Source organism: Monodon monoceros, unplaced genomic scaffold, assembly GCF_005190385.1.
Source record: "Monodon monoceros isolate NGI ecotype Baffin Bay Population unplaced genomic scaffold, NGI_Narwhal_1 Super_Scaffold_10, whole genome shotgun sequence".
Lineage (NCBI taxonomy): Eukaryota > Metazoa > Chordata > Mammalia > Artiodactyla > Monodontidae > Monodon > Monodon monoceros.
The window spans coordinates 26,995,646-27,011,251 of NW_021703766.1; the positions used below are offsets into that span (position 1 = coordinate 26,995,646).

The 15,606-nt window shown below is 53.6% G+C and overlaps 1 protein-coding gene across 1 annotated transcript in view; it reads left to right on the top strand.

Annotated features, from left to right (window-relative positions):
- CNGB1 (cyclic nucleotide gated channel beta 1) overlaps nt 1–15,606 on the top strand; it is a gene marked incomplete at its 3' end in the record, with an annotated part of 72,974 nt that overhangs the window by 18,451 nt on the left and 38,917 nt on the right. Inside the window, exons 13-17 of the mRNA XM_029210751.1 lie at nt 3,593–3,752; nt 4,732–4,839; nt 7,138–7,170; nt 11,209–11,302; nt 11,979–12,015. Coding sequence (XP_029066584.1) covers nt 3,593–3,752; nt 4,732–4,839; nt 7,138–7,170; nt 11,209–11,302; nt 11,979–12,015 — 432 coding nt within the window. The remainder of the gene's footprint in view (nt 1–3,592; nt 3,753–4,731; nt 4,840–7,137; nt 7,171–11,208; nt 11,303–11,978; nt 12,016–15,606) is intronic.

The window sequence follows — 15,606 nt, forward strand, 5'->3', positions numbered from 1 at the left end:
TGAACCCCCTGCTTCCCACCCCCAATCCCAGGCAGGGTGAGGGGGATCCAGTCCCAGAACTGCCTCTTGGACACCAAGGTTGGCCCCTCTCCACCAGAGCAAGGGGAAGGCCAACCAAGGGCAGCCTGTGGGATTTAGGCTAGACAGCAGGAGGACTTCCCACCAGAGGCTGCAGGCACAGCCTCAGCATGGTGCCTGGCACACTCAGCGCCCCCCCCCGGGACACAGTTTTTCCCCGAAGAGGATCTCCTTAGGCTTGGCTATAGTTCTCCGCCTCAAAGAGTTGGGGACTGCCAGTGGACAGCGGCACGTGCTTTAATTGACATTAAAAAGCATACGGTAGCACATCAAACCTGTGGTCGCATGCTATTATTGCTTCAGATAAGGCTAAAGCGAGTACCTAGGTTTGAGAAGTGGGTGGATTCATATGGCCCGTGGCATTGGGGCTGCTGGAAGGAGTTAGCCAGGGGTCCTGAGCCAGTTGCCCTGGGTCCCAGCTGGCTCCACAGATGTCTTCATTTGGGGCAAGGCGTGATTTTAAAAATTGGAATTAGTCGTCAACATTTAAAAATCAGGTGGCTTTGCATAGAAAAATCTGGCTTCTCTTGAAAACTGGGAAGATCGAGCTGTAATGGTCCCGCACTGTGCTTGTGAGGACGGTCTGAGTGGCAGCTGCCACCTGAGGGCAGGTGGCACCCTCCGCTTTGCCCACATGCACCATCTCCCTGGCTACATAGGCCTTGGAGTTTGAGACCCCTGAGGTCTCAAACTGGCAGCGAGGGGAGGACAAGCTGGTAGACGTAATAAAATGAACATATACCTGGAGGTGAGAGTGTGGGCACTTCAGCTAATCTGGAGCCCAGGGTCCTTGAGGCAGAAGGTAAAACTAGAAGAGTTGGGGCCGGATGTTAGGGGACGAGGCTGTAGGCAATGGGGAGCCACTGAAGGTGGTTGAGCAGGGCAGTGACTTCACCAAGATTACTCTGAGGCTGAACAAGCATTGGAGGCAGAGAACGCAATGGACACAGGGGTTCTTGAACTTGAGGCCACATCTGGGGGGAGCTATGAAGGATGTCCCATGCCCAGACCTTTCAATTTGAAGAGTGTGGGAGCCTGATAATCTGCATTTTCAAGAAGCACCCACCTCCCCAGATGATTCTGATGATGGGGTAGTGGCAAGGACCGTGCTTTGAGAAATACCAGTTAGTGAGAAGTTAGTGCTTTGGGGGTCAGATGGGAGAAGATGTGGTTCTGGACCGGGGAGAGGCAGAGGGAGTGGGTATCATGACCCAGGCCTGCCAGGGAGGATGGGCGTTTCGAGTCAAGGCCTGGGCTTTGCCAGCAACCCAGGGACCGGGCGGGGGCCTCGGCCTAGAATCCATGCTCCTGGGTTTCCTGCCTGCTGCTCCTAGAAACAGCAGCTCCCTCCCCATATGGGGCTGCTGGGGTCAGAACCCTATTCAGCTGCCCTAAGGGCCATGCTAGGCTGGCAGAGAGGACGCTGCGCGAGAGCTGGTGTGCCCGTGAGGGACTCCAGGTGAAGTTTAAGCCCTGGATGGAACAGCAGTTTCCATGTGAGTTTGAGCACCTGTGGTGCATCGTAGCCCCATCTGTGACCTGGGTGGACCCTGGAAAAGCCGGGAGAGCTGTGAATCAGATGCCTGCAGAGAGGGCTGGGAGCTCCACGGGAGGAAGGGCCCTGCCCAGGGATTGGTATCCCCTGCCTGCCCTTCCTGGCTGGTACCCTCCGGCACCATCCTCCTCTTTGGCTGTAAAATGGGGACAGGCGTGGCACAAAGATGAAAGGAGGAAGTGTTTATAAAATGCCTACTCACTAATTAGTACCTAAAAAGAAAGGGTTAATGCAAGGGAAAGCAAGGATGCAAGCAAGGACAGCCTCCAGCGCCCATTATGGAGTGGCCACCAATGGCAGGGAGGCGCTCCCGGGGCATGTTTGTCACTTGGGATAGCACCAGGGCAATGAGTCAGGGGACCTGGCACTGCTTCCAGCCTCCTGTGTGGCCTTGGACAAGTCACTCATCCTCTCTGGTCAATAAAATGGAGGAGAGTAGTGTTCTTACCCGGCAGCGCTGCCGTGAAAGCTCGTGAGCTCACAGGCCAGGGGATATTCTGTCCCCTGGATGGCAGCTGGATGTCAGGCAGGAACTGGCACCCTCAGGGGCTGATCAGGATGAAGACACTGCAACATTACTGGGTGGCAACATAGAACGACACATACCTATGACATGTATGTCCCACCAATGGATTCAGGGCCACAGCTGGAGGATCCTCCCTGGTCAAACCCCAGGGCTGCTTGTAGGGATGGGGGAGCCAGGACCGTAGTTCAGGAAGCATGTGGGAGCCTTCCCCGGAGGGCAGGCAGTAGCCTCCTCTGTGAGGCCGGATGACATCGGTACCTGGAAGCCAGGAGGCAGGAGTGGGGAGTGAGGTGACTCTTGGAAGGCAGACAGCCCCATGTCTGGCACGTGGGGAGCGCCCCGTAAAAGAAGGTATTAACCTGCATCTCAGCGTGCTCACCTGTAAAATGCGGAATAAGATATAAAAGAGGGAAAATAAAATGAGGGTAATAGTTATTCCCACTTCAAAAGGTTGATGTGAGGACTGATTGAGTTAGTCCATGTAAATCACTTAGCACAGGGCCTGGCATATAGTAAATGCTCAATAAATGTAGCTGGTGCTGTTATTATTACCATTACTATTATTAATATTATTAGTCTACACCATGAACAATAACTTCCAAAGTCAAAGGATGAGACTTGAGGCTAGCTTCCATTTAAAGTCGCCATTAGTAACTCATGCCTGGCCTGAAGGCCACCAAGACTGCTGGAGCTTTTTGGGAACCGCTGCTACCAGGCAATCTCCACCTTTCTCCTGTCTTGGGGTGAGCTTAGGCTCCTGATGAGACTCCCCTGCACCCACTTCTGCCAAGGTCACAGCCGCACAGCGTTTTCATTGCCAGGGACCAGGGTACGTGGAGAAACGTTGAAGGTGAGACCACCTCCACGAGAAAGTCAAGTTCAGTTCCCGTGGAGGTTGGAGCCTCTAGTCCAGGAGGAAGTCTTCCTAGACTCCCGGAAGGAGGTTCTGAGATGATGGGCATGTAGTACGCTGTCACCAGGGGGCGGCATCTAGAGAACAGGCGGTGGGCAAGCTTTGTCTGTATCCCTCGGGACATTCCAGGCCACTGCACCTGGATGTGGCAGGGTGGACTTCGAGCCTGGGTCTCTTGGCATCACCTGCAATACTGTGGTGGAAGCATAGTTTCTGCTTCTGCACAAACCTCCAAGAAGGAGGCTCCGGTGAGAAACAAGACTAACTGTAACTGAAGCTCTGTCTCAAGGGGAAAAAGAGAGGGAAAACTAATGGAGGGAGACAGGATGAGTGATCTTGGGGGGCTTCAGCCCATCACTTTAGCACTGACCTGGTTGTCAACGGTCCCACTGATAGCGGTGCCCTTTCTACTGCTTGGCTAAGAGCTGGCGTGTAGCTGGTGATGACCAAGGCTCCCTGTGTGGTCCCGGGGTCTCAGAGGCCCAGGCCCACTCTCCCCCTCACCCTGTGTCCCCTGTAGTCAGCATCCTCCCGGGAGAGCAAGAGGAGCCCAGTCTCATCCTAGAAGATGTTGACCCTCACTGGGAGGAGTATGAGTACCAGGAGGTCAGCAGCCCACGGGGCTCAGAGGCAGCTCCAGCTGATGAAGAGGAGAGCGAGGTGGTGGAGCAGATGCCCAGGTGGGAGCCAGAGAAAGCCCTAAAAAACAACAGTGCTTGGGAAGATAACAGGCACACGGTACAGAATCCCAAAGGTATAAAAGGGCATAGAGCGGGCACCAAGTCTGCCTCTTCCTCTCTTTCCCTCCCACCAGACACGCATCCCTCTCCCCACGGGCACAGTGGCTGCCAGCATCTTCTGTACCTTTCCAGGGCCCATCTGAGCATATATGAGCATGGGTTCCCTTCATTTTTTTGTACAAAAGATAGCATATCACATGCACTGACCTATCTGCACCTTGCTACATTCATTCAACAGCGTACCTTAAGATCTTTCCACATTTAGTACATGGAGATCATCCTCATTTTTTTTTTTACAACTGCATAGTATTCCATCCTATGGATATGCCAGAATGTATTTAACCTGTCCACACTTGATGGCCATTTAGGTTGATTCCAAAATTTTATTATTATAAACAATTCTGCGACAAGCACTCTTGTCCACATGTCCTTGCATGTGCATGTGTGTACCCCCTGCAGGACACATTTCCAGAAGGGAGTTGCAAGGTCCTCGGGGAAGGGAATGTGTAACCATGGTAGTGATGTCTGGGTCACCCTCCACAGGGGCTGAACCATCTTAGTACCCACCTGTGAGCTGGGTGATAGCTGCTCAAGCCAGGAGGCCTCAGGTCTCCAGGCCCATGACCTCCATTGCAAAGATGGGGAAACTGAGGTCCAGGGAGGATCAGAGGCTGACCTAGGGTCAGCACCAGGACAGTTGGGGGCCAGGACCAGTCCCCGATGCACTGAGGGAGACCTGTTGCTAGAGAGAAGCCGGGGCTGCTCAGGCAGGGCTCCCCAGGTAAAGTCTTGGGTGGGAAGTTAAGGTCTGGTCTCTGGGGGGGGGGTCACAGTCCATCGTACTAAAAATAGGGGTCAGGTGGTGGATTCGGGGTACAGCTACAGGCGACCTCACCTCCTGCCTTTGACCTCAACTCAGGGAGCTGCCTCAGATTCAAGAGGAGAAAGAAGACGAGGAGGAGGAGGACGACGGAGAGGAGGAGGAGGACGGAGAGGAGGAGGAGGACGGAGAGGAGGAGGAACCTGAGTAAGGACCCGTGCCCCTGGCTGAGGGATGGCCCAGGGAGGGGCTGCCAGGGCTTCTGGGGTGAGGGTGCTTTCTGCCACTCACGGAAGCTCCTCCCTTTCTTCCGTGCCCACTTCCGCTGGACACTGGCCAGAAAGGCTGGGGCGGTGCTGGGGGACCCCACTGTGCTCATAATGACCTTGAGATTCATAGTACCTAATACTCAGCGGCCACCTCCACGCCACCCACACTCACACGTACAGAGGTAGAATGCACCTCCACGGGGTGGGGATTGTTTTTTTTTTTTGCGGTACGCGGGCCTCTCACTGTTGTGGCCTCTCCCGTTGCGGAGCACAGGCTCCGGACGCGCAAGCTCAGCGGCCGTGGCTCACGGGCCCAGCCGCTCCGCGGCATGTGGGATCTTCCCGGACCGGGGCACGAACCCGCGTCCCCTGCATCGGCAGGCGGACTCTCAACCACTGCGCCACCAGGGAAGCCCCGGGGTGGGGATTTTTGTCTGTTGCCTTCACTGCCATGTCTCCAGAGCCTAGAACAGTGCCTAGCACAGTAGGCACCAAATCAGTGTTGGTTGAATGCATGGAAGGATGCACGGACCCATGCAGTGGGCCCCCAGCTCTCCCGTGTGATTAACAAAGCCAAGGCGCAGAGCTGTCTCTGTCCCTCACACCCTCCCCAACAGTCCGTCCCCAATGGTTGCCTTTGATGCCCCTTAAGGCTGCCCTGGATTCTGCTCTATCTTCCATAATGATTGATTCTGTATCCACATCCATAAAAATTTCAACATCAAAACACACAAAAGAATTCAGTTACAGTAAGAGCTTAAAAATGGAACTCAGAAACTGCTAAAAGTTATAATCAAGCTTGCCAAGAGACTAGATCTTAATTATTCCCACCACTAAAAAGAAATGATAATTAGGTGATGTGATAGAATGCTCATTATCGCTACAATGGCAACCATATCATAATATACAAATGTATCAGTCAGCATGTTGTATACCTTATAAAATGTTATATGTCAAATATATTTGAATAATAAGAAAAGAAACCACTAAGAGGGAGGAGATTCTGAGCAATGTGGGCTGGACAGAAGGGCAGATGGAGAGGTGGATGCACGTGGAGGTGACGAGCAGATGGCTGGATGCCTGAGTGGAGTTAGGGGATGAGAGGCTGGACCAGAGATGTAAAGATGGGCGTCTGATCTCATAGACGGAATGAAAGTGGGGTTGGAGGAGATGCCCGGGGAGTGAGTGTAGATGGAGGAGAGGCCAAAATGCCAGATCAGAGGTCAGGGAGATGGGGAGGAACCAGAAAGGACCAAGGAGGGGGAGGCGCCCATGGGGGGTGAGGGAAATGAGAAGGGTGTGAGGCCTGGAGGCCCAGCTGGAAAGTGTCTCAAGGAGGAGGGAGTGAACTGCTGCCTCGCGAGCAGCCCACATGTCCCAGGAAGAGTGACAGTGTAGCTCGTGGAAGGGGTGGGAGATGATCCTTCAGAGGTGGTGGGGCCAGATCGTGAAGGCCTTGAACTTGATTTCCCGGGAGCAGTGGGGAGCCGTGGAAGGTTTGTGAGCAGGGAAGTGACAGGCTGGCAGCTGCACTGTGCAGAGACCAAGGCAGGAGGAGCAGCGTGGTGGCTGTCGTACCACAGATCAGGCCAGATGATTTAACCTGTCCCCTTGCTCCATCCCCCTTGTATTATTCTCTGTCCCCGTCACTCTGCCCTCTGTGGTACCCCCGGCCCATACACTTCCTCCCTGCCCCTTTGGCCATGGCCTGAGGTGAGGTAGCATCACAAGTGTTAGGAGCACAAGCTTTTCTTCTCTCAGCAGAGTGACCTGGGCAAGTGGCAGATGGGCACAGAGCTTCTGCCTCCACATCTCTAAAACGGGGGGAGGGGTTGATAACAGCCCCTCCTGAGTGGTCAGAGGGCTGGCTGTGAGAATGGATGCGGTAGGACCTGGTATGGAGTAAGTGCTCCATCAAAAGTCACCCATCTTCTCATCCCTACTGAGGGTCACTTTTAGTCCCAGTCAGGAAAGAGTTAAACCATGAGGCCACACAGGATTTGGGGGCTAGAAGCCTGCTTAGTGTCATCTACTTTGAGTCCACGCTTGCCCAGTTCACCTATAATCTTTCTATCCTCAGCTGGAGGCCACGCAGCTACTTGATTGCTCCCAATGACAGGGAGCTCACAACCTCTCAAAGGCCATCCATTCCATCCATATGCACCTCTGAGTTAGGAAGTTATTTCTTCTGCCAAAACTATGGCTTCTGTAACCCAGTCCTAATTCTACCCTCCAGGCCTCTCCAGACCCAGGATGCTCTCATTAACAGGTAACTGCCCCTCCCCTAAATGAAGACCTTAGACGCTGCCTGGCTGCATTAGTGCAGTTCTATTTGCCCCCTGCTTTCACCTGCCTCTGTGTAGACTGCAGAGCTCTGAGCTGTTCTGCCACCAAACCCGTATGCCCAACACATAGGTCTGCAAATCCCTTTATATGTCACAGCTCCTGAGCTAAAACACCACTTGAAAGCCAGTGAGCCAACGTGCACACACACAGACACACACACTAACTACACACGTGTTCTCTGCACAGCACACACAGACACACACATATCTGCACCGCACATACACACCTGCACACAAACACAGCCACACAGGCTGGGTTATGTGCACACTTGCGTGTAGGCAGGGCACTTACACGGCCTGATACATGTACAAGCAACACACACGGGCACACGTGTACGCACTTGCACATATCCACACTAGACACAAGTGCATACATACAGTTACCTACAAACACTGCAGGCACACACAGGCTCATACAGATGTTCACCCAGAGCTTCAAACTCAGGGCACTTTGGGGCCTGGGGCCCCAGGTAGGGACAAGGGCCCTGTGGTGACAGAGCCAGTGATCCCAGGGCCAAGGCCAGAGGGTGTCAGGCGTGGGACAGGTGGGCTGGGCTGTCACTGGCTGAGGAAGGATGCTTTTGCCAGCTTTGCGGAGCCCTGGTAACGGGCAGATGGTCGCTTAGCGACCTGGTCTCTGTTGGCAACAGCTCAGCTTTTCATAGCAACGGAAGCCTTTTGGGCCCCACCTGGCCTCCCTGGGGCCATTTCTGCAGAGTTCCCCCGCACATCCCCTCAATCTGATTAGAAGCAGGAAGGATTGGTGGCTCATCTGCCTCCCGAGTCACACTGGCTCCAGAGCTGGCCTCACAGGCTCGGGGCTGGCTCGGGCTCCCCCAATCCTCCACTGGCATGCACCGACCTGGGGCTTGGAATGAATGTCATCGCCCCCAGCTGAACTCCTGCACCACGGGCGTCCTTGTCAGCAAAGACAGAGAGACCCAAGTAGGTGGCTGCTTCTCCCTAAGGGCTCCCCTCCTTCCTTCTTTCGGGGCTGGGGGACCGGGTGACGAGTCTGCTGAAGGCAACAGTGAGGACCTTAACTTGGGGGCACAGCCTGTTTTGTGACTTGGGGGAGGACAGTGGGCTGGCAGTTGCGGCTACTCCCCACACCTTTAACTAGGAGAGCCAGGACCTCTGGGATGCCCACCTCAGCCAGTCTGTCTGATCCTCTACTTGGAAATCCCTGGAACTTGGGAACTTTCCAGAAGTTGATGGCCCGCTGCATCTGGGCTGGTCAAGAGGGGGCCTCAGCAGGCACCAGGCAACCTGCCAACCAGGGGCAACATGATTTGGGGGTACATGGGTCCCCAAACAGCCCTTGGTGGGGCTGACAGGCTCACTGTAAGGCTGGTTATGTGTCTCCGTAGCTGGAGATGTTTGTGCAAAATGTTCCGCAATCTATGTGGGTGGTTCACAGACCTGCAGAAGGCCGCCTCCTCTGGGATTTATAATAATAATGACAAGAACAGTCATAATAACAGTTGTCACCTGATTAGCACTTGTTTTCCATGCCAGACGTTGTGCTAAGGCTCCTACTGCTAATCCCATTTCACAGATGAGAGAACTGAGGCTCAGAGATAACAGCCCACACATCCACAGGTGCCCTGCCAGCAAGCACAGAGCTGGGATTCTGTCCCAGGTCAGGCTGGGCTCCTAAGCGGACACCCAGTACTACAGACAAGGAAAGCTGCTTACCAGTGTTTAGAGATGGAGAATCCAGATGACACCGGACACGGGGAGGTTTTTTGACTTTTCCATGAGCTTCTCACTGGCCCTTCTGACCTCATTCAAATAAGCCAGTCTGTACAGTACAGGCTGGATGAGTCCTACCCATTTGACAGATAAGCAAACGGAGGCTTCCCGGGGACTTGCTTTCCAGGCCAGATTCTAGAATGAGCAAGACGCCAGGAAGCCTCTGACTGGGACTGTGGGAAGTTCATTTCCTGGGCCTTTGCGCTCTGAGAACCGAGGAGGCCCCTGCATCTGTTCCAGGGAAGGAGAACCCAGTCTGCCCCTCGCAGCACAAGCCCATCCCACCCTTCCGGGAAGGGCCGACTTCTCTGTCAGGTGTGGAAGGCACGGTTCCCGTAATACTTTGAGAGGCCCCCAAGAACATTTTAATTTCTTTCAAAATCAGACCAAAAAATGAACTTTTAGATGGAAGAGAATATTTTAGTATATAATATTAACATTTTAGTCTTCATATGAATGCAGTCACAAAATGGAATTTTAAAAATATATTTATGGAGGAAGGGGCCCGTGAAGGCTGAAGTGCCCAGGTCCTGTGGAAGTCATAATATGCCCTTTTCTTTAAGAAAAGCTGTTTCTTCCTGGGCAGGGTAGAGAGTGTGACTGACACTTCAGGCCCCTCACAATGGAAATACATATGCAATGAAGAGAAATAAAGTGAGTTAGGTGCTTGAATCCTCCAAACACTCGCCTCACTCCTCCACGTCACCTGGGGCTGTGCAGACACTCAGAGGCAGGCAGTGGAGTATTAAAGACTTGGTGCTAGAGTCAGAGACACCCATCTTTTATCCAGGTTCACCTGGTACAGGCTGTGTGACCTTGGACAGGCCATCTGACCTCTCTGAGCCTCCGATTTCTAAGCTCAAATAGGATCAGTCATAGCGGGGCTCTCGGGTTTATTTGGGTGAGGATTTGGTGAGACACTGTGCGTGCCATGTGCTTGGCCCGGCGCCTGGCACACAGCCCTTGGGAGCTGCTGTGACAATATGATTGCTGGCTGATTCCTGCTCCCAGGCTGCTGGCTCCAAACCGACTGGGCTGTAATTCCGTCCCCATCTCCTCACCCACCTCAGGAGGGCTGAGACTTGGCCCTCTGGATAAAGGATGGGGAATTCAGGTTTTCTGGGCACCGGACGCCAAGGAGCATCCTCCATGAGCCCCTTGGTGACAGTGGTCCATGGCATGGGGTGAGGCCGTTAGGAAGCAGAATCTAATTCTAACCACAGAAATCACATTAGCCCTTGGTCCCAAGTCATCATTTTAACCCAGAGATTGCACACAGGCATCTCAGGGCCCAAGTTAGTCTGGAGACAGGCTCTTTTGGATATTGACATATTAATATAGATATTAATATAGATAATACAGATGTTAATATAGATCTATTCATTTGGATTAATTATCAGCATCTAGAGATGGGGAGGTCCCACCTTTAAAATGTGTAGTTCAGGCTCCTCTTGAAAATCAGCAGATCTGGCCACAGGACTCCCATTCCAAGCAGAGTGGGGTTGCTGACTCAGATGGGCACACGTTCTTCTCTCCTTCCTATAGTCTCACCCCAGCCCCCGTCACTCATGTATGCCTCTGCCTGGGCCAGGGACCCCCGAAACCTTCAGCATTTGCAGTGTGGCTCTGATCTCATGGCATGGAAAAAACCAGGGTCTGTGTCTGAGGTTTGTGTGATGTGGGACAATTTGCTGTGTGATTTTGGCCAGGCCACTTGACCTCTCTGTGCCTCACTTTTCTCATACTCCCTGCTCTGCCTATATCCCCAAGGTTGCCTGGAGACTCTCAGAGGGGAAACGCTGGGCATAGATTTTGAACACTCTACAATGCCCTTTGGTCAGCCCCCAAAGGACAGCTCCTCAAAACCGTCCTCCGTGATTTTCTTTGCACTTGCTGTTCCCCATTCCTGGACACTATTCCCTACCTATTCCCAGCTCGCAGGCCACCTCCTCTGGGAAGCCCTCCTTCCTAGGCAGAATTGTGCTGTGCCCTTCATAGCTACTTGCTCCAGACTGTGACTCAGACTGGGAACTTGTTAGCAGAATGTGAGATCTGCCACCTGCCCTGTGCTGGGAGCTTCAAGAGGGCGAGGACCTATCCTTAGGCGTCTTTGTGCCCCAGCTCCTGGCACAGAGCCTGGCACTCAGCACAGTTCAGGAAACATTTAACACCCCTAACCCCAGCCCTTCCCTCCTGCCCCCTCGCAGTCACAGTGTCCTGCTGGATAGCTGTCTGGTGGCGCAGGGAGGCGAGGACCAGAGTGGAGTAGGTGGAACTGAGCACCAGAGCGCCTCACACCAGGTATGGAACAGCACCAGGCTGGCGGCCGGGCTACCTCAGAGGCCTGGACTGGAGTCGGCGGAAGGCGCTGGGCCTTGTCCCCTTTGCTTACAGGGGCGGGGTTTGGCTGATGAGATGCCCACAGGACAGACGTGAGCAGGGTGGTGCGTGCTGGGAGGCCCGCTTGTAGCTCAGATGGTGCTCAGGGCTCAGATGGTGTCAGGAAGGGCCCCGGGTGGTACGGCCATGGGTGGGAAGCAGTGGGCTTAGACTCCAGTCCTCACGTGGCTGTGTGACCCTGGGCAAGTCACCTCCCCACTCTGGGCCTCAGTAGCCACCTCTGTAAAATGGGTCTAAAAACCCTTCCCTGGAGTACTGTATACAGTTCTACGCTGTGAAGTGTGGTGCCGGATGGAGAGTGCCGTGGTGGCTGTTTCAGTTGCTTTGTCCCCACACGCAGAGGGCTGCCCGAGAATTTCCCCTCATTATATGTGACAGGTCCAGGTGTTGGGGCCTGGGGCTCCTATGTGCACTGGACACCCCAGAAGGTGAGTTGGAGGGTATGACCAAACGGGCAGGGCCAGGACTAGTCTTGGGGCCCATCCTGAGGGTAGATCCCCCCACAGGGGCTGGGCTGGACTAGGGCTAGGACAGGGCTCGATGGTCACAGCTTCGGTTTCCTCTTTATCTTTTACAGGAGCTGCAGGAGGAGGCCGTGGCCGCCAGCTCAGGAGGTAGGCGTGTGGTGGGGTTGCATAAGAATGTCCAGGATGCTTTCAGGCTGGGGGCAGCCAGGGTACAGGGGCAAACCCTCCTCCTGTCCCTCTCAGCTTGTCCCCCTGCTCCATCCCGTCCTCAGGCAAAACCCATTCTGTGCATCTTAGGGCCACTTTGTCAGAGCCTGATGATGTATTTCAAAGGCCCCAGGGGAATTGCACTGAGGTCCCCCCCCGGACCTCAAGAGGCCTGGGGAAACCATACTCCCGGCCAACCCCTCCTGCCAACCCCCTCACTGGGAACACAGCTCTCTAGGTTACTGCCCAGTGAGCATTTGGCTCAAATGTAACGTACCTGAGTGAAAATTGGGGCCAGAGCTCGCTAAGGCTGTGTCCTAGACTCTGTGTCTTTTGAGCTTTTCCTTACTGCTAAGATCCCCAGCACAATTTGATTATTTATCACTCCCACCCCTAATCCTGAGAACTTCAGGGATGATGGGGACAGAGTCTAGGGGAGTGAGGATGTCTGGACACTGAGCCCTGGCCTTGCAAACTTCCACAGGCCTCAAGACACGGGTGGTGCTCCACCTGACCTCTGAGGCAGACAGACCATTTTACAGATGAGAAAACTGAGGTTCCATGTGGGCAGCATTTGGCTCAGTGGTCAAGGACACAGACCTGCATTTCACTATTGGCTCCTCCGTCTTCCTCGCTCTGTGACCTGGAGCCAGTTCTGTGACCTCTCTTAACTGTGGCTCCCAAATCAAGAAAGAGGGGGCTATAACAGTACCTACCTCACTGGGTTGTTGGGCAGAGTGGGGGTGACAATGCGTCAGTGGAACTGAAAGAAGAGACCATAATGGGGACCATGACAATGATGTTTGTGTCCCAGGCAGCCACTGATGGAAATGGGACTGGACCCGCGTGCCTTAACCCCAGGTGTCCTGAGCCTGCCCCCCACCTGATCTTTGAAAACCATCCTCTGTTAACTTTAACCCAAATCTGCCGGAAACCTACTAAGTCTGCACCCCACATGGATGAACAAGACCAGGATCACCCGGTTGCAGACTCAGGTTCCGTGGGGCTGGTTCCACCCCCTTCCCCAGGTCATTTGGAAGCAGGTGGCCTGGGAACCACACTTTGAGAAACACTGAAACACAGCCCTTTGTCTGCCACCACTCGAAAGTGTGGATCTTGAACCAACAGCTTTGGTGTCACCTGGGAGCTGGTTAGAAATGCAGAATCCCAGGCCCCATCCCAGACCTGCTGAACCAGAATCTGCACCGTTAACAAGATCCCTGGTGATTTCTCTGGGCATTTGTGTTTGAGAGGCAATGGCCTTGAGCCCTTGTTCTCAATCATGACTGCACATTGGAATCATCTGGGGAGATTTAAAAATCTTGGGGCCAGTCCTCACCCCAGACCATTAAATCAGAATCTCTGGGGATGGGCCCACCCATCGGGCATTTCCAGACCTCCCCAGGTGATTCCAATATGCAGCCCATTTGGGGAAACAGGGACCTAGGAAAAGTTATTGCTTCTGGTTGGAAGTGAAATTAATTGAGCTCCAGGATTTCTTTGGGATGGAAAATCCTACCAGGCTAAGAACGTTTGAGTCTGTGAGCCTAAGCCTGACGGGTTCTGGGTTCTCTGATTCTAATTTCTTTGAGTATAAAGTATGAAATGCTACGATGGTTGGTTAGCAGAGAAAGCTCCAGAACTGGGGTGCTCAGGGCTGTCTCTCAGAGCTGTTGGGTGGACGAGCCACATGACTGGTGATGCTCTTGGCACTGAACTCCAGGGACAAGAGTGATGCTCCAGACTTTGGGTGCAGCTCCTGCAAGCGCAGGTGGGCACCGGGCTGGTCTGTGGTGGTGCTGGTGGGGAAGAGCCCCACCTACCCTGCCTCTCCCAACTCTGTGCTCCTCATTGCAGTCCCCAGGGTCCCGCCTCTGCCCGAGATCCCCTGCCCCCGGCACCATGGCTAAACCAGGCCGGGACGTGGAGCTGAATCGCCTGGTCCAGGACCAGCCACCTGGCCAAGTGACCCCCGGGCTTGCTCCCCCAAACCTGGTGGAGCACCTCCCCAATGTGCCCAGCTACCACCCCCTGATCACCCGCACCCCTTTCCTCATCTCCTGGAGGACAGCCTTGTCCAACTCCAGCTTTGCCAAGGAGACCAGGAGCTCCATCCGTCGCCTAGGTAGCGTGAAATTGACCACCCAGCGCGCTGATGTCTGTGGTGTGCTTCTGCATGGCTTGGGCTGTTTCCTGCATGGGTGCCATGGTCTTGGCGTGGGACCACTATTTGGGCTCATGGAACACCACCCCTTCTTCCTCTGCTGACCAGTGCCTTCATCTTGCTTTGTGGTGACTTGAAGGGTATTAGTCCCCTTCTCTCTGTGCCTAAAATTTCACAATTAGCAATTCATTTCTTTGGGTTAAACATGGCTTTTTGCAGATCATCAATTTTTATACAGGTAGTCACTCATACCCGAGTTTAAACAAGTCACTCAGGTCTCCAGGCCAAGAGGCTTGGGGCAGGGAGCTGGGTAGGGGAAGAGAATAATCAGAGGGGAATGAACCAGAAGCGGAATGTGGAGGTCCGTTGCAGACAGAATCTACCGACCTTGAGAGTTGGCTGGGAGCTAGACTTTCTGAGGACTGTTGTTATCTGCTCAGCAAATTCCCTTTCAGGAAAGGGGAGGCCCCCAGGTGCTGACAGGCAGACCCAGAGGAGGCGTCCTCAGGGGCCAGTGCAGAGAGAGAGCCTGTCTGGATCTATTTAATTGTGACAAGATCCCCTCAGTGGCCTTTGGAAAGTGCTGGGGGACATACTGGTGCCTCTGGGCTAACCTCTGTCACTTTCTGCCTTGACTCAAACCAGACCTGCCATTTTCCCTTTAATTTGTTTGTTTGTTTTTGGATTACGCTGGGCAAGGTTGCCTCTGAGATTCACAGGCAGGTCGAGCTGAACATTTCACAAGAAGAGATCCACTCTCGTCCTCTCCCTCCTCCTGGCCTGGGGTGGGCACTGAGTTGGGGCAAGGTGGCACGTGATCAACCCCATGACAGGGGATGACATGCCAGGCTCAGTGTTCCGGGTAGGGCCTAAATCTCGTCACTCCAAAGGGTCTTCCACGCCCTCTACCCTTATATCGCGGCTCGAGTTTTGTGCACTCTGTACCAACTCTGCATTTATTTACTTACCATCTTTCTTTCAGTGGATTCACTTTTTTCATTTAATTGAGTGTATTTAAACAGGAAGCTTTACGTTATAATTCAAATGGAAAACCAGCATGGCCTGCCATAAATATAGAGAAGGCGTAAATAGAAATAACCACAAAGGTATGGAGAACAATGTAGAGTTGGTAGTTTCTAGTGAGGTACGTGGCCTGCTGAAGGCTCATAGCTGAGTCTGCTCTCCCAGCTGCAAAGGGGGATTCAGACATGTCAGAGAGGTGTTAAGGCCATAGCAGCACTAACTTGAGGCTTTCTCTCTGCCTTCTCAGGATCCAGATGGAACCGGACAGGGAGGAATGGTTCCGTTCTGTCATCCTTTGCCTTGGCTGTGCCATCTAAAATCATCGTGTGCCTTCTCTGGTCCCT